General features: G+C 35.0%; 1 protein-coding gene across 4 annotated transcripts in view; it reads right to left on the bottom strand.

Moving 5' to 3' along the window:
- Positions 1 to 26,051, bottom strand: part of KHDRBS2 (KH RNA binding domain containing, signal transduction associated 2) — a 342,378-nt gene that overhangs the window by 24,603 nt on the left and 291,724 nt on the right. For 3 of the 4 annotated variants that reach the window (XR_016464481.1, XR_016464482.1, XR_016464483.1), the window contains exons 9-10: positions 9,308 to 9,481; positions 7,309 to 7,351 (exon numbers count right to left, since the gene is read on the bottom strand). Coding sequence is in view for 1 of the 4 variants with exons in the window: in XM_090136217.1 (XP_089992343.1) it covers positions 9,384 to 9,481 (98 nt within the window). In the remaining 3 variants the exon portion in view is untranslated. Of the gene's footprint in view, positions 1 to 7,308; positions 7,352 to 8,569; positions 9,482 to 26,051 lie in introns of those variants that run through there. The other variant, XM_090136217.1, reaches the window with a different exon arrangement.

The following is a 26,051-nucleotide window of genomic DNA, read 5'->3' as shown; positions in this document are numbered from 1 at the left end:
GAAATTTTTATCATGGATTAGGTTTTCTTTTTTTTTCCTGCTTATTTTTGTGTGTCAGAAAGCTCACGGAAAGAACAGCTATTTACTATTTCTTCTATCCTCATTATTCAATATGCTGTTCCCTTCTTTATGCACTTAACTTTATTCCAGACCTTCATCCTGAGTCAAATGGATGCATGATAGATAGAAGTTGTATATTTTGGAATCTGTGTATTATCAGGGAGAGCTGTGAATGAGAGAGTCATCTAAATGAGACTTTATGAAGAACCTGGTATGAAAATGATGGCATATATATATATATATAATATTGTATATTGTAGGTCATTAATTATATTCTTACACTTTTTTTTTTTTTTGGTTGACTCTGCATTACAAAGTAAGGTCTCTTACCTTAATCAAGCTAGTTAAGAAAACTTTCAAAATAGACAAAAATACCTAATTAGCTCAGGATTATCCATAAAGTGGTCTAAAATAGAACTGCTGCTATTTGTAGAATTGCCTGCACTATAAATTTTAGTAATTTTAAGGGACCATTCCTGTTGTGTTCAATGCTATATAGTGAAGGCATTGGATATTATCCGGAGCCTCAATTCCTTGTCGGTTTTATGAAACATATCTCTTGTTAATCAAACATAAAACATCAGTAACTTCCATGGCAAGAGGTAATGCAGATATAGCAAAGTACAGCTATAATGGACAAAAGATGATAGTAACAAGCTTATTCAATTTGAATCTGGCACGTTTATATGTGTACAGCATGCACACACTAGACTAACTGTTTCATTCCATTGCCTAGAAATACTGAGTGGGATTCCAGTGATGATGGTGGTGTTTCTCCACCACAGATTAGAGAGTTCAGGTCTCATAACAAATGTCAGCTCAGAATACATCCTGTGCTTCATTTCCTGGTACATCTTCTACCCTCATCTGCTGTTTTGCCATTTTTTAGCCCGTTGCTATATAAAGAGGGCTCCTCTAAAGCTGCACCCACTTGCATGGGAGTGAAAGGGGCATTCGGAACAAGTGTCTCTGACAGAGAAATGCAAACACTATTTCACAGTGGCAGCGACAATTACAAGCAGGAAAACAAAGGGGGGCAAAGGTCTACCAGGTCATAGACTTCTCAGCACTGTGAAAAGATGCAATATCTTAAATTGCTCTTCCTGAGACAAGGCTATTTCACACCACCTGCTAAATAAGGCAGTGGTTGGAATAACATGATTCAGTCTTTAAAAGATATCTCTTCTGTTTGAAAATAATTAAATGATAAAAAAATTTACTGCAGATCATATTAAGAAGTTCATATTGCATTTCTTGGTATCAGCATGGATTTTGAGTGAGTGAAACTTGAATAAGATCAGCAGGATTGAATTCTCTGTCATAAAGCTACTTTGCTTAACTGGAGTCTATCCTAATAAAGCATTCTTCCCAGTTGTTTGTATTTCTGAATCATAAATTCTAGTATATATATTAAGAACTTGCATAACATTCAAAATATCATACAGAATAAAGAAAAAAAAAGCCAATTGGTTTAAATGCTGTGATGATATTAAACTGAAGTCATATTAACAGGAAATAGTGACATTTCATTTGAATGAGATTGTCCTTAATTATCTTTTCAGCTCTGTTCTGAGAAGAATAGGATGGAAAACAAGGAGAAAAGGAAGTTGTTTGTGAAAGACTTTTCAACTGAATTTTTCAAATGGTTCTACAGGTCTGTTATAAGTTCAAGAAGAAATAAAATGAGTTACTAGCTAAGCAATGAATATGGAGTAATGAGTGAATATAGAACATCATAGAATGTCTTTGGTTGGCAAGGGACATTAAAGATCGCCTAGTTGCAACAAATGCAAAAAAAAACCCTAAAGCAACAAAAACCCAAAAGATGCAAATTATGTTGAATTTTGTTCTATTTACTCTGCAAAAGGAAAGAAAAGAAACCCAGAATGGCATAAACAAGCAGCTCAGCAGTCATCGCTCACAAGCACTGACTTGGTGGTAGCATTGTGGAGGTCCTGTAATGCAAGATTGTATAGCAAAGGTACTAAGTGAGTTAAGTCATGTCATCCAGCTAATGCATCCAGTACAAGAACAGTGCTAGACACGATATAAGCAGGTATTCTCACACATTATAATAACACTATAAGAAACATTTAATAAGAAGAAACTATACCTCAACTAAATTGGAAGTGTACGGAAGCAATAAGGAGAAATAAAAAACATCTTCAAAATTAATTCTACTCTTATTAGACCACTGAAGCATTTTCATTATTCATTATCCTATTTTCACATTCATATAAATGTTGCTAAAAGATACCAGAAAGTTTTCACCATTTCTATATGGTATCTTGAAAGCTTCTTTGAGAACATGCAGGATTTACAGGATCAACTACACAACCCATTTCTTTCTTTTTTCCTTTTGATGTGTGAATATGTGTCCTATATTGATATAGCACTGGTGTGATCTTCCTCCTACAAAACTTTTTTCTGGTGTATAGGCCTGAAGCTTGAAAAATGCTTTCCCAAGAAATTTTGTTATTCTATGGTAAAATATCCTAAATTTCAAAGAAAAATCAATTGTATTAGAAAAGAAAGCATTCATATATTTCAATGAGTATTAAAGAAAGCTTCTTACTATGTTTTATATACGCAAAAAACTCAACAAAACAAAACCAACCAACCAAAAACCTGTCAAAACAAACAAAACTTGAAAGTGATACACTTTTAGCAGAAATTAAGAAATCAGATTTTCTTATGCAAAAGTTACTGGAGATTGCTTCCAATTGAGAACGAAAACTTTATTCCAGATTTGCATTATTGAGATTCATACTAATTTTAAAATGTTCTGAGTTATAGAATAAATGGCTTAATCAACCAGAGATCATGAAATCTCTGAGAATGTTTCCTGTAGTGGGAACCAAAGTTCAACTCTAGATTCCATTGCTTTTGAAAAAATACACTGCATACAGCAAGTCTTCTCTAGAAGATATGAGCACATTCTTGAGCAAAATTCATCATTTGTCTAACAACCACATAGATCAGAAAACCTACTGGGGGAATCATTTCCTTAATGTCTCCAAATGAACGTTACCATCTTATTTACAGAAACAAAACCAACTTAGAAAAAATTCAAAAAGGCTTAATGGTTTTAAAGGGCATTCAGTCAGGTCTCAATGAGCAATACTAATGACTGGAAAAATGTAATTAGCTAACAACAGAGTGGCAGATGTTGATTGCCTTTGAAACAGTAATTAGTCTGAGAAAGTTACCTGTGTACCTTTTCTAACTTCATAGGACAATATAGTAAGACGGGTAACATGAGATATTCGTTTTTTAATGGGGAGTTAATTAGAACTAGGGTTTTAATAACTGCATGGAGGTCACAAAATGCATCTATATTTTTATTAGAACAGAAAACTTCAGAATACAGTAGGCTTATTTTTCTGTTCTGCATTCAAATATTGCTCTGTTTTTGCTGTGATTATTAGTTTAGGTTCCTTTTGTACTTTAGTCTTCATTAGTTCCTTTTGTACAATTAGTCTTCATTCTTTAGACGCATCTTTAATTTTAGACAGGTGCTGTAATTTTGGTAATGTGGTAATAATTTTTTTTTCCTACCTTGATAAAATGCATCTACAGATGAACTCTGCCACTGTGATACATTTGTTCTGGAATAGGGTTCTTTGTCATACAAGATGGAGGTATTCTATGATAAGACCTGTATGATCTTTTCCCAAAACAACTTAATCTTCTTCCATTCTCAGGTCATTAACTGAAGTTCAATAGGATTACAAAAATTCAGGTTATATTTTGGAAGAAAAAAAGTTTGTTTTTTTTTTTTTTTTTTTTCCCGCAAAAGAAAGGAAATGCACTGAATAGGTTGTACAGAAAACAATGATGTATACAGTGTTGGTAACCTTATTTGGTCCTTCTGCAAGTCAATAGAATACAATATGGAAAGCTTTTTAAGACTTCTTTTCCTAATTGGCCCATATTCTTCCTTCTCATGATATTCTCGTGATAAAATGTCAAGTCTTTTTACACAGTGCACTCATGTATGTTCATTATGTATGTATCACTCACGTATGTACATTAATTTTAATGGTAAGCTGGTTTCTTTAGTAAATTCCTGAAGCTCACCTCAGTCCTTGCTGCAACCAGGATCCCTAGTTGCAGGAAGACACAGACTCTTCAATCCTGCAGTTCTTACTGACCAGGATTTTACATCTATTCTTTTGGAGCTATCACTGCCACTGTGATTAGTTTTACTCATATACTTTCACTGACAGTGTTACTCAGTTTTGGAAATCAGCACATGTTCAAATACAATGGACTAGTAATTGCTGCACTGTAGACTGAATGAAGCACGTGCAGTACGGAATATGGCCATAGTACCATTATTCTGAATGGGGGCTGAGGACCTCAGGGAGCTACAATAATATTGTCTATATTCTCTGAGGAGAGGTCATATATGTTATATTTAAAAAAGGTTATTCATTTACTCATAAAAAGCTTTAAGATCTTTAAACAATGTCAGATGAGCTTCATGGTAAAAAAAGTAACAGAACAGATCCATGGTGCAACTTCATTTTCTAATAAAGGTTGCTACTCTAGAACATCAAAGTCTTTTGGTTAGAATGGCCCTTGAATACATGCAGCAAGTCCACAAGACAAAGTAGTCCAGGAGTGTGAATTTCCTGATCCGTTATTTTTCCAGGAGCCTGTCCCTTCTGGTGCATCTCTGTGGAATCAGCTCCAGCAAGTGACAATGCTCTTACTCACTCTGTGCTTTCTTCTGACTCTGCTTCTATATAGCCTTGAAAATTGCTTTCCCTCTCTGGCAAGTGAAGCTGTGCCAGTATGACATAAGTGACAAATACTATCACTATACCACTATCTGATCATCATTTCAGCACTGCAAACTGTCAGTTGTATAATGAGACTCCAGAAATCAAGAGTTTTAAAACTGGCACATGGATTCTATTCATTACAATTTTTGCAATGTGCACGCCATGCATTTATAATGCAAAAACCAACTTATTTAGTGCAATAAGTGTTGTTACCATCTATCATTTCTTGAAAGAACGGCATTTTAAAAAACTTGACAAGTCCATTTTAAAAAGAAAACAACTAAATTAATATTTACCTTGACTGCAAAGAAGTACAATTATGAACATTTTAATATAATTTTGTAAAATAATATATTTTGCTGTTTTAAGTACTGAGAATTATAATGCATTCATTAATTTTACCGATCAAACTGCACCACAGATGGGGTCAACCTGCACAAAAAAATACAGGCTTTTTTAAAACATGGTTTTGATATTGAATGCTAATTCATCTTCCTATTACATAGAAAACAATTTGCTATCTGAAACCATATTGGTGGGTGATTAGTGTCTTGGAATTAACTGTATCACAAATACACTTCTTTGTCTTCTGATGTCTGTAAGTTTTCAGAACTCAGAATTATGGCTGACTTGGTGGAGCTTTTTATGTAAGACCCATAGATGACTTAATTAGGACAGTCCCTTCTTACTCTGTTACAAATTAAGAAGATGGACTTTTTATTAAGACAACATCATTGATTAGCTTTCTCCCAAAACTGATGTGAAATATACCTTGCAGTTAGCACAGAACAGCATGTGCAGTCATGGATAATTTTTCAAGCTAATTTCCTGGAATAGAACAAATATTTGCATAAGCAGCTGCTTTCACTGACTTATCTCCATTTTTTTTTCTTATTCATCTTGTACAAGAATATTTTAGAATGCATCATTTTACTCATACATTCTGCAATTTTTTCAATCTTCATAAATAATAGCTGTAAAAGTGGACTTTTGAGACAGTAGTGCTAAAGGACAATGCCCTGGTATAAAACAGTCTGCACCGTAGTCCACTCCCAAGGAGCTTTCACTAGTTACCCTCACACAAAAACTTGGTGCACAAGAGTGAAATTCATTTTATGCAATTACCCCTGGATCTCAGTTACATCAGGTACGGCAGCTCAGAGTTTTGTGTAATCACACATTTTAGTAGGGCATATGAGTTTTTCCTGAAATACAGTAAAATCTGTGGCATATGATAATCTATTATTTGTTATATCAGTACGAAACTGCATTTATAATAGAAGAATGTGTTTTTCCTACCTATAGATATAACATACAGTGACTGAAGCACATTTGTATAACTCTATGAAAGGAGGGTAGGTGGAAGCATTATACTGTAGTGGCACACTCAAACTGAAGCAACCGTAGCATGCAGTCACATCACCTTGGCCTGTAAAGCGGCTGTACTACGTAAATCAAACTTGTCAAGGTCTTGAGGCAGCCCATTGGAGAGGAAAATCTATCCTGCTAGACAATGCAACCTGTGCTGATAAGTAACCATTGAATACGCTTGATAGCTGAAAATGTTACATCAGCCAGATCCCAAACACAGAAAAAGATGCCAGAGTGATACACGTGTCTGGTTTGTGTATTTAGTGAACAGCATCTGTTTTGTTTATTTTAAGTCTTATCTAGCTTAACAATCTTGTGAGAGTAAGAAAAACCGAGCATTTTGTGTTGTGATTTGGTGGACACTTCTGGGTGAAGTCAGCTTAGATGAATTCATATCCAAGCTGACTTTTTTTGTCAGCTAACACAATTTGTGTTTTTTTTTTTCTAACACAATTTGTCTCAACAATTTGTCTAACACATTTGTCCTCAACTGAAAATCTTACAAAAAATCTGAAGTTTGTGTGTGACAAGGTTACAATAGAAACAAACACCTTAATCATTAGATACTTGTATCAAAGAAATACAGCAAATTTTGCCTTGATTCGTGTTCTTGCAGTGTAAGGCTATTATGGTATCTGCCATTCTAAACTGTAGCAGAGAAATAATTACTAAGCAAAAGAAGACATGTATCTACAGCTATTTCTGTCACACAAAGTAATGATAAATATTTGGAGAAACAAGTAAGCCAGTACTGCATTTTTCTACATCATGTGACTAATTTGTTACCAAAATATAAATTTTTTATAAACATGATTTCTTGTTTTTAGCAAGAGCAGCTATGCCATGTTAATATTCATGATCAAAACATCTGAATACAAGACTTCCATTTGACTGAAAGATATTGTACCTTACAGAAGCAAATGCTTTGATTACCATTATACTGTTGTGCTGTTATGTGAGGAAACACTGCTGGAAATTATTATTTGTTGTAAAACTTGAGCTGAACATTCTTCTATGTGTTAGTACAGAGAAATGCACAGATAAAACGTGAAATAGGAAAAAAACCCTGAGATGTGGAAGAGCTTACCTTAGCACTTCTCAGCAGATCGGCTGCTTAGCTGTCCAGAGCCCTGAAACAGTGAGACAGAATAAACTCAATGTAACCATCACAGCCTACTGTATTCACTTTAACACATCAGGTTCAAATGACAGAACATATGCTTCATAAACTATCCAAAAAGAGTTAGCATGCAACTCCAGCTGCAAGAGACTTTGTTCACAAACTACTTTATTCTCATCAAAAAAGTAAACCAATCACATTGACAAAAAGCCACTGTAAACAAAAAGACTATTTAAAGGATTAACAGTTTTGGCATCCCTACCATCAAGTCATCTGTTGTTTTTGTTTGCTTGTTTTGTTTTCATCAAAATTTAGGTTATATATTTGTTGTTAGCAAGAGTTGCATTACTATTATTGCTAATTTTAGTTCTGTTTATTACCTTGAGGGTTATATATTGCAGAATAATTTTGTTGTCACTAGTTAATGTTAATTAGATATTTTAATAGCCTATATACCTATTTGTTATCTTTTGGTAGGTTTACTTTTTTAACTATCAGTAACTTAATAACTGAGAATATTTAACATTACTGTTGCATACTCAAAATTACAGAGTTACTATTAGTGTTACCTGTTTAACGTTTAGTCATCCTTTGAGTCCTGCGACATATTTCCTTAATAATCATCAGCCATCAAGTCTGATAGTCTCAAAAGAAATATCAGCCCTCTAACTGCCTTCAAGGGCGGTGATATTTAGCACTGAAAATTACAAATAAAGTTTTTGAAGTTGAATACCAACAACTGGGCAGTGACACTGATGATTTGTTTATCAAGACAAATTGATATATACTACAAAAATGCAATCAACGCACTCTTCCGAGTGAAAACAAATATGTGAATCTATGCAATGCTTACATGTTGAATGGGATATTTAATGTGCGGGGAAACTCAAAGGTTGAAGAACTAGCATTTAGACAGTCTAACAGTGGTAAGTGGTAATCTTACCTCTTTAAACTCCATTACATTCTCACGAGAGACATGCTAATACAAACAAGTCAATCAGAGTTTGTGTTTAGCAAGATCAAGCTTAGAGGATAGTTTAAAATCCATTTATTGTTCTAAAGCATTTTTTTCCATTAACATGTTATACATTAGTGGATACTAACCATGATTCATGTAACAGTTTAGTTTGTTAACTTTTAAATTATTTAACAACCAGAAGTTATTAATACAACTTTTAAAGTCTTACACAAAAAAATCTTAAAACAAGCTTGGGTTCATTTTTGTAATTTTTATATAAAAAACATTTTAGGCATCTCTTGAAAAAGAAATAAAGCAGGCATTTAAAGCTAGAAAACAAGTAATTCCAAATTTAGTTTGTTACAAAAGGTTTCAGCTTTATTGACAAATTATGGCAAACATATTTGACAAAATTATGGTTTCCTATTTAGAGAAGCTTACACATGGAACTTTATGTGATTTTTTTTTAACAAATACAGGTTAAAACACTGAACAAATTCAGTTAGCTACATACATACAGTAGCTGCTTGTTTTCAACCCCATTAAAACAGCATTTAAAATTAAATTTACAAACTTAATATCGAACATCTTAATCTAAACTAACATATATTAAAAAGACAGGTTAAAACATCTTATCTACAACTTGATTATTGTATGGCTCAAATGAAAAAAGGAAAAAAAAAAGAATCATATTACAGTCTTTCAGCAACCCTAAACAAAAACTCAGCCTTAGCTAGTATGTAGAGAGACTCAAGATCTGTAACAGGTTCATGCTTTTAAAGTTACACACAGCAATGAATACAACCAACAGAACATTATCTTTGAATGGTTTATAGACAATGCTTGCCAAAGGTTTTTTCTTTCTGCTTTTTTTTTTTTTCTTTTTTTAAGTCCGTGTTATAAAATAATACTAATGCCAATGTCACTCCAATGTTATAGGAAATACAAGTAGTACATAGGATAATAATGATCAGTAATCCCTAGGATAGAAAAGAAATTGACTATTACTTGTCTTGTTGCTGTTTATGCGGAGACCACAGGCTATTAATTGTCTTTGAGATGAGGTCACAGATGAGGAGGACCTTCAATATCTACCATAGGGGTGTTCCCTGTAAGCCCCTCGGGCTGACCTTGGAGGAGGTGCCTTTAGGCTGGAACGGGTTGTGGCCCATTCTTCTTGTGCTAAAAACAGAAAAGAAAAGACATGTTGTGTAAATATCTAAACCTGAAAGAACAAAGTGTTGTCACTACTAATGGCTGTCAAAATTCTCAAGAGTTTTGACTGAAAGATCTAAAAAAGTAAGATGACAATTGCCATCCATTTCTTTATTCTTCAAAAAACAACAAAGAAAAAAAACAGCAAAAAAAAAAAACCTACAGAAAATTTAACTTCTAACTTCTCAACACAGGCACTTTGGATGTCTCAGGATGAAAAAGCTCTTCTTTACTCTCAGCAGAGAATGAATATCTCGTGTGGTAGCAGTAAAGACAGCTCAGGAAAATGTCACTGCACTAGTCCGCCAGCTCATAATTTGAGTTTGTAGCATATAAATTGAAGTATCCATGTGAAAGACATCTAATGCAACTGGTATGTTGATAAAATGAAGACTGAAATAATAAAAAATAACTGAAATACATTTAATTTTTACTTCCATTTGAGACTGTGACAAAGAAGAAAACAGTAGAAGAAAAATAATATATAGGAAGGAAGCAACAACATTAAGAAAATGAGTTTTTGCACTACACTTTTTGCATTTCATTATCATTAGCATTCTTTTTCTTCTAATTTGCAGAAATGAAATGTGCCCCAAAAGAATAAATTAAAATCCTTTGAACATGTTCAGTTTGTGCGAAGTTTCTACAAATCTTTTTTTTTTTTTCCCACCTCCCACAGACCAAGCCTTCCAGAAGAGCAAATAGGAAGCTACCTACAGCTGTGGTATAGCAGTTTAACCTCAAACTTGAACTATTTTCTCAAACAATTGCACCTAACCTTGACCATCTCATCAAACAATTTCTGTTTTTGCCTTCCACTGACTTCAACAGATCATACAGTCAGTGACTGAAATAAAAAATCACAGAAATAACAGTACGTCATCCCTACTATGTCACATAACATAACATTCCTCTGTTACAACTGATGCACAAAATCACCAGGCAGCTTCAGAATCCCCACATTCCCCAAAAGTTATGTGATAATCTGTCCATGCTTTTGCAATGAAATACAGAAGCTACCCAGAAATTATGAAGATATTAATTACTGTCAACATAGTATTTAGTATATTTGCATTATAAATTTGTGCACAAGATTGATGACTACAAAATATTAAAAAAAGAGCTGAGTCTTTAGATGCCAGGGCAAAAAGAATAGTTTTTAAGCTGCGTAAGAAGCAGAGACTGGAAACAAAAACTCTAAATGATTTAAAGGTGATTTGAAGCCAGTGGCAAAAGGATACCTGATGTACCTTTAGAGAAAATCCAACACTAAATATTATTATTACTATCTTCCATGGTATTAAATTCCTTCTGTTAAGATGGAATTGGGCTTTTAAGATGGATTGGGCTTTCACTTGTCAGGTCACTGTCAGGACAATGATGGATCTCTTACCTGTATTGAATTTCTTACTGTATTGAATGTTTTAAGTCACTCAAAATGCTGAAGTATTTTGTTCTTTTTTTTTTTTTTTTTTTTTAAATAGAGTGACCTAAACAAAAAAAGAGAGCTTTCTATAAAAAATAGGATACATTGGTCGCTACATCATAATATTTAAAATCAAAATTGTAATAGTCATACATTTCAAAGGAAGCTAACTACATTGCTTTACATTTAGACTGCTTTTTGATTAATGGAACAATAGTTTTAGATTAAGTATAATAAGGAACTTTAAAGCTATCTTCATTAAGAAATGTCAAAGATTTTATTTTACTAAACTTTCTTTTAAAGAAATAGAACTCTTTTCCACTCAAGCCAAGTTTTCATAAAAATACCTTTTTGAGAAGAAGAGTACAGCAAATGGTTCACATTTTAATTACTTTAGGTTTAATTGATGTATGTAAATTACTGAAGTTCTTCACTAGTCTGTCTTTAAACAGCTTATTCACATTGTTTAATTATGAAAGACAGAAAAAGACAGGACTCCCCTCTGAAAGCCCATACATAGAGGACTTTGTTTCTCTCTTGTATCTTGAAGAATATGTCTACTGGAAACAACATCAAATTCCAAATACACAACAGCAATTTTATTGCATAGTACAAGCACAGAAAAAGTAATATTTAAGCATCTTCACTTTGTTTGGATTTTTTTAAATATGTATTTGCCCAGTTTCTAAATATTTTTTCCCAGGAATATAATGAAATGCAAGTGCTGCTCTGAAAGTAATGCCTCATATTTTATTGTGTTGGCCCATGATGACAGAGGCAGATGGTGATGGTATGGCAGAAGAGTTTGAGCCTCATCACCAATATTCCATTACATCTGTCGCCATGTGACAGATGGCAGCAGAGGGGCAGGCTGACAGGATGGCTTCTGATGTGGAAGTGTGTATGAAGCCAATGTGTATCACTGAATTCCTCCACATGGAAAAAAAATGACATTCATTGACATTCATCAATGCTAGTTGAACATTTTTGCAGACCAAAGAGTGGATATGAGCACAATGAGGTGTTTGGTGGTGCATTTCAGCAGTGGTGACACTCACACTGGGTCACTTCCGCTGGTGCAGATTTTTTGTGAGCTCAGCATGCAGGCTTTTTTTCACTGCTGATGAAAACAAACAACAAATGGTGATGAATGTGTTGAAAACAAGTTTTTTGCAGCTGAGAATTTTCTCTATCAAATAGTCCTATTGCATTCTTAGTATCAATTGTACTTTACATGGAAATAAATAGGAGGCATTATTTTTGGAGCAACCTATGTATTAGCTGTGCCTAGAGAATGGAGTGCTGGTGTTATACTAAAAGTTTACTATTCCCCTAACCCTCACAATACAATACTTTCTACTGCCATTCATGAGCTACTTTTAGTCCTATTACAGAAAGGATGCAAGCAAATAAGCTTGACAAACATGCTATTAACAGGAACTTTGTGGCACAGAAATCTTATTCAACAGAGATACAACCATATGCTGTCCACCCACATTGTAAAGTCACAATTTCTTTCTCTGACACAGCATACAGCCCTCATAGTTCAAGAAGGAAGAGTTCTTGCCATGAGTGAGAAACTGAATTCTCTCTTATAGTATTGCATACGTAGGAAAGTACAAAGATATTGATGTTCTCAGTACAGAGAAGTTCTAGCAGAATAGTTGCAATGCTTTGTATTTGGAGAGGCTACACCATTAACATAAAGATAGTAACAATTTCACTAGATTTCAGGGCAAAGTAAAATAGTTTGCTTCAAATCAGCACTGTGTTTAGTGTTTCCCCTGCACTGAAACTGAGAGAGAATGTTTGGTTACAGGTGATTCAAAAATTATATTTGTGTTGAGATTTGGTCAATGATTGCATCAGACCAAAAAATCTATTGTTTTTTGTAAAGAAAATCACATTCACTTGAAAAAGTCAGATGCCATGGTTTGGTATGGAATAATACAAACTTCACTAAACATGTTACTCTGGTAATCACAAGTTGTTCTGATCAAAGAATCATAGAATTGCTTAGGCTGGAAAAGGCCTTCAAGATCATCAAGTCCAACCACAACCTAACCATACTACCCTAACTCTAACAACCCTCCACTAAATCATGTCCCTGAGCACAACTTCCAAATGGTTGTTAAACACATCCAGGGATGGTGACTTAACCACCTCCCTGTTGAGCCTATTCCAGTCTTAACAACCCTTTCTGTAAAGAAGTTTTTGCTGATATCCAACTAAACTTACTCTGGTGCAACTTGAGGCCATTTCCCCTCGTCCTGTCACCAGTGAGAAGAGACCAAACCCACTCTCGCTGTAAGCACCTTTCAGATACTGGAAGAGAGCAATAAGGTCTCCCCCCAGCCTCCCTCTGCCCAGACTAAACAGCCCCAGTTCCTTCAGTCTCTCCTCATAGGGCATATTCTGCAAGCTCTTCACAAGCCTTGTTGTCCTTCTTTGGACCTGCTCCAGAACCTCCATGTCCTTTCTGTATTGAAAGGATGCATTAGAAAAGAGACACATCATACATTCATTTTCATTTAGCAGGATAAACAATGGTATCCCCCTAAGAAAACTGATTACCTATTATTTTCTTACATAATCAGAGTATCTCATCTTGCTCCAGACCTACCATAGCCATAAAAAATGTCCTATATTCCAAAGACTCCAGAAATGAGCAGAAGTAACAGAAAAAAGTTTGGCTGAATTGAAGCTTTTAATGTAATACATCTGTAATTTTTTAACAGGCATGCTTTTATTGCTGGTAGAGCTGTTTTTTTGTTTTTTTTTTTTCTTAATCAATCACTGCTGACTTTTGTGACCAGTGAGAAAATAATTAGCTGACTCTGGACTGAATGGTTTAAACAGGTATCAAAGATAGCTTTTGAAAAAAAAAAAAAAAGGAAGAAAAAAAAGGAAGAAAAAAGGGAAGAAAAAAAGGAAGAAAAAAAAAGGAAGAAAAGGAATGCTATGAAAACAGAAAAATGGAAATATGAAACATAAATAGACTTAAGATTCTGTAAGCTATTTCTTTTCTACAAGATATCTTCTCTGTATCTACATTTCATTATCTCCCTGCACTGGGGTCTGAAAAGGAAGCTTGCATGGTGCAGAGGGGATATAACACCATCTGCAGAGTTAAGGATGGAAGCATATGGAAGAAGAAGCACTTCTGCTGTATATTTTTGGTGCATTCCATTTATTTTCTTTTTCTTTGAAATGCTCAGAATATTTTCTTGTTGGATATGGGGGAGAGGTTTATGGTCACACAAAACTAAAGTTTACTGGGGAAAGCTACTGCCTGGAGGGCTGAAGAAGTGGCAGCCAATATGATTTAGTTCCAAATCCTCAGATCTCTCATTCCTACAGGGAATGACTTTCCATACAGTAAATTTAAAAATCCTGCCTCTGCAGTATGTTTCATTACACCCTTTAAAAATGGCATTTTGCTGTAGATGTGCTGCAGGTTCAATTACCCTTTCCTGAAGTGTCACTGAATTTGCTGAGAGGCCTTGGGGAGAAGTAAGGTTTAGATAAAAAACAAGCAGCTTTATTTATATAAATGAAAATGACTAAAGTAGTAAAAATACTCACTAACTTTACAACACAAAGACAAAACAAATCTTTGCTCCCTTAGAGTTTCCTCCCCTACCTTTCAACTAAAGCACCTTCATATAAAGGAGAAATGTACAGTCTTTCTGCCAATGTTCATATATTAAAAAAACCTTAATATTACCCACTGGAAAAAGCTGTTTTTCCTTGACTAATAGTGTTCTTAGAGAAAATTGCTACTGTGGCTGTTTGAGTTTTTGATACAGAGCTGGGACAGAAACTCTAATTTGTGATCCAAGTCCCTTATCTTCTTTATTCCAGTATTCCTATTTCCATCTTAAACAAGGAAAGATGATGGTCACAACTTATTTACATCTATTTAGTAACACTGTCATCAAAATATGAGAAGAAGGTTGATGTATAATATCTCTTAACATTCTTGCATGATAGACTCTACTGCATTAACAGGTGAATTTATTGTCAGTACATAACTAGAAGGTTTTGGATTAGAGTCTTCAACTGGGAAAACACTGGTCTCTACCACTTACGTGCAGTAAAGGATTATGTATTTATTGTGTGTGCAAGAAAATAACATGGAACAACAACACAGAGATAGTTTCTGAACCACATGATCCCAATACAGCCATTTCGGTACTTAAACTGGGTTATGAGTGCTTTTTTCTTATAAAGACATACAATCAAAAATAATATATCCAAATGATATTTCTCTGATATGCGAAATTGCTCTTTCATATCTCAATTCCAGTATGCCATGGTAACCTTTATTTCTTCAGTATCCTGAAAAATGTGGTTTACTGAGAATGGAATGCTCTAACTTCAGGAGTAGCCTGCAAGGATTATAGCTATAAGCTGTTCACCTCAGCAGTCACACACATATTTGGAAAGTTCTTCATCTTTCTACACAGGAAATCACAAAGATCTTCAGCCAGTTTGGTTCATAATGCTTGAAAATGAGCTTCTACTTGTTTTATTTTATTGCATGCAAGATATGCTAGCACTAATTCCTGATTCCTAACCATGCTCATCTCCTAGACCATAGTTCTCTGGCTGCTGTCTACTGCTTTAAATACTAACTGCATTTTCATATACAATGTAAATGAACACTTAATGTACAGCAGAATCAGACTGAATGTCAAGATTTGCTTCTTGGTAGAATGAATATCTTTCTTATTTCTTCAAGAGGTAGTTTTGCATTTGCCTTTTAGGAAGAAAATAACAGAGAAGTCTTTCATCAGGAGAATACATTGCACCTAGTCTTATGGGTGTTAAATATACATAATGATGACAGCGCATTTGTACAAGGGTAATAGCATAGTCCTAAATGGCACAGCCAATGAAATTAGTTCAATATTTGCCATAGGTACCTGGCAATCCAGAATTTATCAATGAGACAGGAAGGGAATATACAGTGCCATTTTATGCACATTACTGGCAAAATCAAGATCCTCTGCCACGGGAAACACTGTAGATTGTGCAGGTGACATGAAAAGATCGAAGAGCTAACTGTGACTATATTCAGTGTAACACAGTTTTTTAAAAATGTTGCAGTCCTACTGGCACATCACTTGATCATCTGGCCTTCCATTTAAAGTTATCACTTAACTCCTGGCCTCATTTCTTTTCTTTTCTGACCCATTCTTTTCTTATACTTTATGGGAATATGTTCTTGATTCTGCAGGGGTCATTTGTTTGTATTAATGCTACTTTACGCTTTCTGCCTAATTATTATTTTTTTTCCTTCCCAACAAATAAGTAGCTTTGGAGCCTCAAGACTTACTAAATCATTGTAAAATTACTTGATAACAACCCTGAACCTCTATTACAAAGCTTGCAATGAAAATGCAGAAATAGCATTTTATTTTAATACTTGACAAGTTTCATGGACCAGGTTAAGATAACAGTTTGATATGCACAGAAGATGAAAGATATCACTATTCAGGAATCTGTAAAATGAAATATTTACACTGCCTACTTTTTCAATAGAAAATAATTTTAAACTATTTTCAGATTATTTTAAGAAAAATGAACTAATCTTGTACATATTTTTGAAGATCTCAGTGAAAAAACATAGACGCAAGCGCTGAATTTCCTTAGCAAGCATTAGAATTACATCAAGATGACATCGCTGTTGCATCCCGAACAGGATTTCTTCAGTATGCACTTCTGAAAGGCAGTGTTCACAAAGACTCCCTGGAGAGTCCATGGAACAGGAAGGGTCCTGCCAAAAAGTGAACCTAAGTCTCATGGTCTCCTTTGGAGTATTTGTTTCTACTCTAGCTGAAATATGAGATTACTAGAACCTGAGAGATCATAGCCACTTCTTTGAAAGAAACAAGTTTCTACTCAACAGCATACATTCAGAGGTGATTCTAGCTCCAGCCTCCAGATCTAGGATGTTGATTCCAGAGATGTCAGTCTCCTTCAGGAGAGAGTACTAGTCAGGAGGGTGAGAGGGTAAATTTGCATAGTGCTCTCTATTATTTAGCAGATAAATTAATCCACTATTTACCCTCTAGGAAAAAAAAAAAAAAAAAGTCTTAAAATCTGGGTATGGTGTATAAAAAAATGGAATAAATCAGGAGAGCAGATCCTGGGGAATGCAAATATAGAAACACATGTGGTCCAGAAAAAAGGGCTCAAAATATGTCACAAAGCAGACAATTTGCTGGCAGGAATAGTGAAGTCTGATCTTTCTTTGAGACTGTGCCAAAATGGAAAGTAAAGAAAACCTGAACATATCTGATCTAAATAAAGTGACATGTCAATGAAATGGAAACCGACAGTTTGAATGAAAAGAAGGTAACAGCTGTAGATTGGGAGCAAGAAAGGTAATCAGGAGAATTGCTACTGAGCCTGTGAATTGTCACAACCAAGAGGTGAAGGCACATGCAGAGAGGTCATAATGTTTTAACACTGATACCTTTCTCTGCTCATTTGCCAGCAAAGAAACCCTTTGGAATCTGACCTCTCCATCCCCTTACTCATGTCAAGCCTGCTTTCAGTACTTATGCCCTGGAGGGCTCCTCTAATCATCTCTCTTTTTCTGCTGTCACCGCTACTATTAGTGGTCAACCTGGCCCAAAAACACAGCAAACATAAATTAAAAAGATGAGTAAAGGGCACAAAAGCATTTTTTGCCCTCACTCATAGCAACAGAAGGGTGAAAGTGTAAAGACATACTTAAAACGCCAGTTTACAAAGAAGCCTTTAAAATTTCAAAGAAAGATACATAGAGCAAGCTACAAGAAGTGAAACTAGAGAACAGACCTAGGAAGCATGTCAGGGAACAGAGAAAATGCATTTCATTTTATTAGTAATCAAAAACAGGAACTAAGGTTCAAGGTCTAGTTTTTCCAAGAATTTTTTGTTATCATCATCTTGGTCTTCTCTCAGATATTTTCTTCTTCATAAAGAACTGAAAGTTATGGGTGTCATGATGGAAACATCAGAGTATATAGCTAAAGAACCTAGGCGTGTTTGGACATGAGGATTACTTTGGGTATGATGATAAATGTCATCATAGTCAATTAATTTTTTGGTTACCACTTTTACAGGAAGTGTGAAGTCATGGGCACAGTCCTTTAATTGCACTGAACTTTCAGTTTGCTGCACGCTTCCTATGAATCAAGATTTCAGACTCATAAGTAGGAAACATCACAGGTAATCAGCACCTTTGGTTTATGATTGAAATATTCTAACACTGCTTTTTACAAGTCAAGTGGACTCTTGGTTCCTGTGTTCCTTGAGTTATACACCACTAGTTTCATCATCTATTATGACATCATTGATACGTTAGCTGAAATCTTTACAGATTACTGTATGCCAAATTGCTATTAGACTCAGTTACCCAGATCATTTAACCACTGTTAAACTTCTATCTAAATTAGGTTTTATTTTCATTACTGTACAGTCAGAGTGAAAAAAGATCATGGTAGTTTTAAGTTGTGAAATTCCTTTAATTCTGAAGTCTTTGAATGGTTTGATTATGACAAATACACCTGAAGTTCTTCCAATCTTACTGTTCTACCTGTGCAGTGTTGATAGAGCACATTAAAATTCACAGCAGTCCACCTACTACAAAATTCTGCCCTGAACAATCACTGCCGTCATGTTTTAATGTCTTCTAGTTAAAGACTCCAATAAAACACATATTTAGAGAACTCCTCTTCAGTTAGTATTCTGTACCCTTATCAGGGAACTTGACATCACTGAATAAAACTCTTTAACAAATGCAAAGAAAGCAATAATACAAATAATAAAGAATGCACATGCTTTAAAATTAAAAATAATATATTAACAGCATCTGATTTGCCTATGAACAAGTTATTTCCTGATAACTTTAACATTTGTATTCATTGCTTATTTCCTGTAATTACAAAGACCTAATCTGTGTAACTTATTTAACATCTGAATACTGACCACACTTCCATGGCACAATTTTATTAATCTGTGGTCAATTATTTTATCTCTTTCCTGCCACCTGTCCCCAAAAGAGCTACTCTGCTTAGATAGTTAAGATGCATATAACAGCAATTAAGATAATGCTTTAATTTGATTTGCCATATAGCTTTCAATGTAATTAGAAACACAGACATTGCTTTTAATTCAAAACAAAACAGTTTATTTTCCCGTAAGAGGAAAATTTCTCCTTATTATCTTTACAAGGTCACTGTACTGCATACATTTGGGAAATGAATACTACACTAGAGACGGAGTGTATGTGAAATTCAGGAATTGCAATTTCTAGCTCTTCTCCTTGTTTGCTCTGTGACCTTAGATAATTTTTTTGTATCATATGTATATTTTGCATGGTATGGTTTCCTCACTGTTAAAATGAGACAGGAATATCTACCTCCCTGGGGTGTTCTGAGATGTAATTAATAGCCTGAATGGTAAGAGGAAAGTACTTTAGATGTACTTAGCAGAACATCCAATGGAAATGAGACAGTTATCTTTGAAATGAGACCACTGAAAACATGAAAGAACTTCTTTGGATAATTCAGGTTGTGCTGACTTTCTACTAAACCTCGAAACCTCCTCTTTCCTGAGAGGATGGTTGGAGGCAGAGTGCTAAGCAAAACTGGAAACTTTGCTCTACTCTGACTGACACTACTACCGACAAAGCCAGTATTTAACCTTGTATATACATTCAGAAAAGACAGTGGGCCTATTCTCATATTCTGATTGGATAAGTATATTCTATTTTAGAAAAAAAACACACAAGATCAGGCTTTGCATTTTTTTTTTTTTTAATGACAGCGTATACATACTTATTCCTATTATTTTATCTCCTTTTACCTATGTGAAAAGACTGCAGCTTACACAAGACTTTTAAAGCTTGCTGCCTATGTATCTACAGTTTCAAGCAAAGAATAACTGGAGTGGCTGGCTTTCAAATCAAAAATTGTATCTTCACTATTTGAAATCATAGAATGGCTTGCTGGAAGTGACCTCAAGGATCATCGAATTTCAACCCCCACTTACACTATGCTAAGTATCATTTGTTTTACTACAACTAGACACTGGTCTACATATGTAGTACTTATGGCTCAAAAACTCCCTGGTTTGACGCTCTATTTCGCAGACTTTTGACTTAGATGTTCCAAAGAGCTGCTCTTACTGTGCTTGACTCTACCTTCCCTTCAGACAGGCTAGCAAACTATATCACATGGATCCTCCAAATTTACCATGTACAGTGACCCATCCTGGCTTAAACTGGTCATGAAGAATCCACGTGACTGCACTGGAGTAGATGAAATGACTGTGGCATAAATAACATCAGCATAATGAGCAGCAGTGTTTAGAGGATTATTTCTTACAGGGCTTCATCCACTTTTGAAGTGAACATCTGCTGCCCAAAGAACAGCACTGAAGTACACAAGTAACTGTTCTGGGAAAGAAAACATAGGGAGGAGACATTAGTGTTTCTCTGAGTATGAATATGACACTATGAACAGCATTCTATTTGCCTCTTATTTTCAGTAGAAATTAACATTCTATTACTTTATGGTGATAAAGCATGAAGTGTGTAGTGATATCCCAGGATTATATAGATGATAATCACTGCACATATACCAGTGTAACACAATTTTCTGCATAGGTTCTCCAGATCTGCAGCTTCCATGATGAAAGTGAAATTGTTGCATGAAATACTGCCTCTGATAGTTTTACATTATTTACTCATTCTGACATATAGAAATTATTTACAATTCAGAAGTAATAAAGCTATCAATTAGGAGCATTCCTTTCTCGTTTGAGATGCACTTTTTTTTGTTTGCAATATAGCAGCAGAATTATTGAAGTACAAAATTTTTAGAGTATGCAGCCAGTTAAAAGAATGTGACAGATTTAAATACAGAACATTCTAAAGAATTATAACTTAATTAAAACAGTGATTTGACAAGACCGAATTAACTTCAGTCTCATCCCCACAATAGCCATCACTACTGAATTTAAAATGTGCTTGTTTTATTGCAGACTTTCAAAATCCCATTCTTAGGAAAATAATAAATCTCATCTAAGGGAATAGATACTACCTAGGAGACAGCTAAGGTTATTCTTCCAGTAAGAGATTTGATAGAAATTTGCAGGAAATTGAGGAAGTGTTTTTGACAGTTCCTTCTGTCCCACTGAGTAGGAACTGAGGTACACAGGACCCATGATACCCTAGTTAGTATAAGAATGACTGAAACAAAAAGGCAATTTATATGGCATATATTCTGCTTGTGTTCAGTGGAAGTCTTCAATGACTCCCGTTTCTAGTGGAAGAAAAGTGGAAACACGTACCAGAAGACTCAAGAGCACTTCAGAATTCCCAGGGCTGGTTCATCCCTGAGATTTGCTCACCTGTATAATGAACAGGGGAGACTAGATGCCTACATTCCTACACTGGTCTGGACAGCTTGGGAGAGACTGTTATTCACATGCATGCAAATAAGAGTGATTTGCAGAGAGAAACTGCTGATGTTCATGCTGCACATCTTGGAGAGACTCTTCCCATTTCAAACTGACTCTAGTTTGAACTGGACTCTATGCTCACAAGCAGTGTGAAAACAGCTTCTAGTTCAGTTTCAAACTAAACATCTTTTACTTTGAACTCACTCATGACGGGAAGAGAAATACATGAAGATAATTGGTAAATCTGCTTGGAAAGCAGATCCTGTGTTACTGTCGTGGCCAACAACAAGCAAAAGTGTGCCTGCTGGTTGCTCTGTTGAGGCTCAGCAGGAAAACTCTACCACACCAGGATAATCTGACATCCGTTGCCTCTTGGCATTTCAGCTGCTGTCCAGCATCAAAGACTTATGAAAGAAAAAAAGAGTATATGATCTTACAGTTCCATAGAGCTCAGCACAATCTCTAGGCCTAAAGCAGACTAAAATGATAGGCTTTGGAGGCTAGACCACTTTTTTTTAGAGAGAATCACAGAAGTCAGGTCCGGAAAAGAATCAAGCAAGCAGTCTTGTTCTAAAACTTATTTTTGACATACCTACTCAAGGCTAAGATACTTCAAGATCTAAACAGAATATAAGTTTCCTTTGGTAAATTACCAAAGATAGCACATATCAGATACCCAACATAAAAGCTCAAATTGTGTAATTAAACAATCTGCCAACACTAGCAAAGCTTTATCAGCTAGTGTTAACAAAGACCTTGCTTGTGATCACAAGCTACATGAAGTCAAACACTGTCATGAGAAGAATCAGACATTTGCTTCTTAATTTTATGTATCAGTTTCTGCCTTATAGGAACTCTTGATTTCCAATGCTTGAAGGCTTAAAAGTGGTTATGTAAAATAAATAAATAAATAAATAGAAATTAAGAAACCCTTACCATCCTAATCTTAATGGATGTTAGGACTGTTGGTCCTAAGAAGAAGCGCAACTGCTTCTAACAACTATTTTTTGTGATACCAGGCAAAGCATCACTGTGGAACACCAATGATCACACGCAGGAAAAAAGTTGTTTCAGCGTGATGGGGTGATGGGGTGGGGGGCAGGGTCTCTAGTTTGTAGAACACTCCATCCCAGAAAGTATCAACCATCCAGGACACGCTTTCCCTTTGGAGAGCTGGCCCTTAAATGAGCTTCGGGAGGGGTGGATCCTAGGTCCACGTGGGTAAAACTGCTTGCACCTGATCTTCCTGGGTCAGCGACTCTCTTCAGCAAGTGCTCAATCATCAGTTCTGCCTGTGACATAACAGTTCCCCTACAAGGAGCATGCAAGGAGCAAAGACCTACAATATCAATGTTATTATCAGAAAGCAGGATAGAACTTAGACGTCACAGCAAATAAATTTCTTATCTTCACCTGCAGAGCAATTGCTAAGAAGTGGTTTTTCAAAATTCACAAAATCCCTTTTCTGCATGCACTGCAGAGCATCTTAATCTGCTTTTTTGTCACTGCCATAAACAATCTAGGGTACATTTCTTACAAGGATGGTAGTTAGTTGAGTTTCTCTGTTGAATGAGCATGCTTAATTTCATAACTGGATATTATTCTTTATGTCTCATATAGTAACATTCCTTAAACTAACCTATTTTTCTATCAGAATTTCTGAAGTTTGAACTCTGCATACACTCTTCCCAAAATGTTATAACTACATAAATGAATTACTAGGTAATACACTCTTCAGAAATAAGAAACTAAGTAAGATCTCAAAAATTAGTGGAACATCAACGTACTTTTAAAATTATTATCCCTATAAATCCCTACAAAGAATTTGTTTATAAAGTACTGTTTGTGTAGAGCATTACTTAGTAAACTAATTGTCATCACAACTGCTAAGCTCTCAATGAGTGACTGGCAGAGAATTATTTGTGAAATAGTCAGTTAAGTCATTGTGGCAGCATTATAAAACTTAAATGGTTGGTGTCTTATGTTAAAAGGAATTACACTGAACAGTTATGCTCTCCAATTTTAATTAAAGATGGAATTATCCTAAAACTGAATACCAGTTGTTTATAAGTGAGTACTTAATGTTAAATTGGAACACAATATCCACTACAAAATGTAATTAGAGAAAATGAACACTTAAAAAAAAAAAAAAAAGAGAAAAAATCCTGAAAAATTGACAGTAAATAAAAATGATCCAAATATAATTTTTTCCCAAATTCTTTTACTGTATCCAGAGTATCTTTGTCACCTATCATTAAATGAATCTAAACATAAGGGTTATCCTCACATTGATGAATCCAGTGGGACGTTTTACCACCCTGAAAATTGTAAATACAAAACCATTTCCATGAAATGAATAGTTTCTTAAATGCAAAAATATCTCATTTTATTTTTTGTCAATGAAATATTTTTCAATTCAAGGCCAAAATGATCAAATAACACTTATTTATTTATTTATTCAGTATACATCTAATTTGCACTTAAACAAACTGAAAAATCAGTATGTTTTGGGTGGGGTCTTTTCCTTTTTTTTTTTTTTTTTTTTTTTTTAAATCAGGCATCAGAATGAATTGTGAGAAAGAAATCCTGATGGGGGTAAAAAATTAAAAGCATTGTGGAGGGAATGAGAGAACAACTTTTCTTTACAATACATCAAAAATATTTTTGGAGGCACGATCAGGATTCAGTCTGAAACAGTTTTAAAACAACCAACAGGAAGTAAATTTTCAGGCAAAGTAATTACACTGCAGAACATATCCCAGTGAATTTCTGTGGATGCAAGTATACAGTGAAAAAAAAAACCAACCAAACAATTAAACTAACAAGTAGAAGAGAATGAATCTATAAAATACAGTGACGTGACAAAGCTTTGGCCCAGGGAATGCCTCAAATTGAAAGAAGTAGGGAAGGTTGGGAAGGTACAGAAGTACCACTCCACAGCTGTTCCATTCTACTTTTTTTCTTTTTTTTTTGCTTATTTTTAAGGAAAAACACTTGGGACTGATGCATTTTTGAGCTTGCAGAATTTCATTTTTAATACTTGTAGATTTTTTTAAAAGCTAAGCCTTTTCACCCAGACTAATTTTTTAGATTCATAAACATTCCTTAAGATTATTTTTTGGTGAAGAGAGTACCTACTAAAATAATGTCTTTTCACTGCATGGCAGCACATGCAGTCAGCAGCTTTGCAATGTTTTGCATGATAGCAACAGAAATGTGAGTGGACTTCGCTTATCTCTTCACTCTTTGCACAGGAGACAAAACCTTCTTATGTCTTCTCTATGGCCTTTGGCAGATGGTGCTCTTCTAGTATAAGTGTGTTGATCTAAGATGTTATAGATTTCAGCCCTCTCACCTCCTTCCTGAGGTTCTGCTGCTCTTTTGGTAGGAGCAGTAGAGGGGCACGTATCCCTCAGAAAATGAGGTTTGTGACATTGCAGAACATAAATCTCTGTCATTTTCAGCTAATATGCAAGGCACTACATGCACCTACAGCATCTGACAATGGGCATATTCTTCCTTCCTTCCTCCCCTCAATCTGGCAGTGTCACCCTTTGGGAGCAGAGGCAGGAGCACCTCCAGCCTTCCGTAGCAGGAACTAAAAGAGCTCTTCTACTGCAGCCCCAGGCTTTGGAAGAAGCAAAGCGAAAAACTAAATCTGAAAAACAACACCTTGAAGTTCAAGGGAGAAATAGCATTCAGAAGAAACAACCATGAGGCAGAACAAATGTAATTAATATACCTTATAAGATATTGGATGTGCCTTGCTAACACATACTACTGCCTCCTTTATCTTTCTAAAGTAGGCTAACAAGCAGCACAACACTTCTATTAGGAATGTTGATTTCTCTAAAAAACAGGGAAAATAAGAAAGACATGAGAATGAGAAAGGGCTTTTTCTTTGGAGTGTTTCTGTCCAGTGAATTAAATGTTTTTTTTTTTTTTGGAGATGGGCATGGTGTTACAGCAAAGATTCTCAGTTACCAAGTTCTAGTTACATGTTTTATCCTGATCTATTAATAAGATGAAACATTAAATTTATGTTGTCACTAGGTACTCCTCAAATGACAACCGTGTGAGAAGGGAAAACACAAAATTATGAATTTATAAGAAGAGTAGTGGATACAACCTTTATTTCATAAAGTTATCCAATTTCACACCTTCTGTTATAAAACATAAGCATCATTATAAAGTAAAAACAACACTGGTACCTTAGTTTAGACTCTTAAATTAAAATAAATGTCTGCAAATATCAAGACCTTCATCAAGATAAGTATCATCAATGGTTACTAAGTGTGACTAGAGGTGAAGCTATATTATGTTTCTGAAAATTGAGCAGCAATTTGAATGACTGGCCTTTTAGTTTTTAAACTACTGTATGAGGACATTTGTCACGACCATCATAAAGCCTGTAAGGCCTAGAGTCACGAGAATATTTTGTGCATATTGTCCCAAATTTATGCTCCTAAGCCTCAAATGGTGATCTTCAAAATTCTCAAGTTGTAACTGCATAATCCTGAACCCGCTGAAAATTTGTAGGAATTATATAATTCCTTAATAGAGTATTCCCAGGTGCTCCATGGCTGCTGCAGAAAATGATTTTGAATCCTTCTGAGAGACTGGGTGGCAAGCATATAAAATCACAGTAAA

Source organism: Phasianus colchicus, chromosome 2 (genome assembly GCF_987193195.1).
Source record: "Phasianus colchicus chromosome 2, bPhaCol1.hap1.1, whole genome shotgun sequence".
In the NCBI taxonomy this organism is placed as follows: Eukaryota; Metazoa; Chordata; class Aves; order Galliformes; family Phasianidae; genus Phasianus; species Phasianus colchicus.
This window is presented reverse-complemented; position numbering and strand designations above follow the sequence as displayed.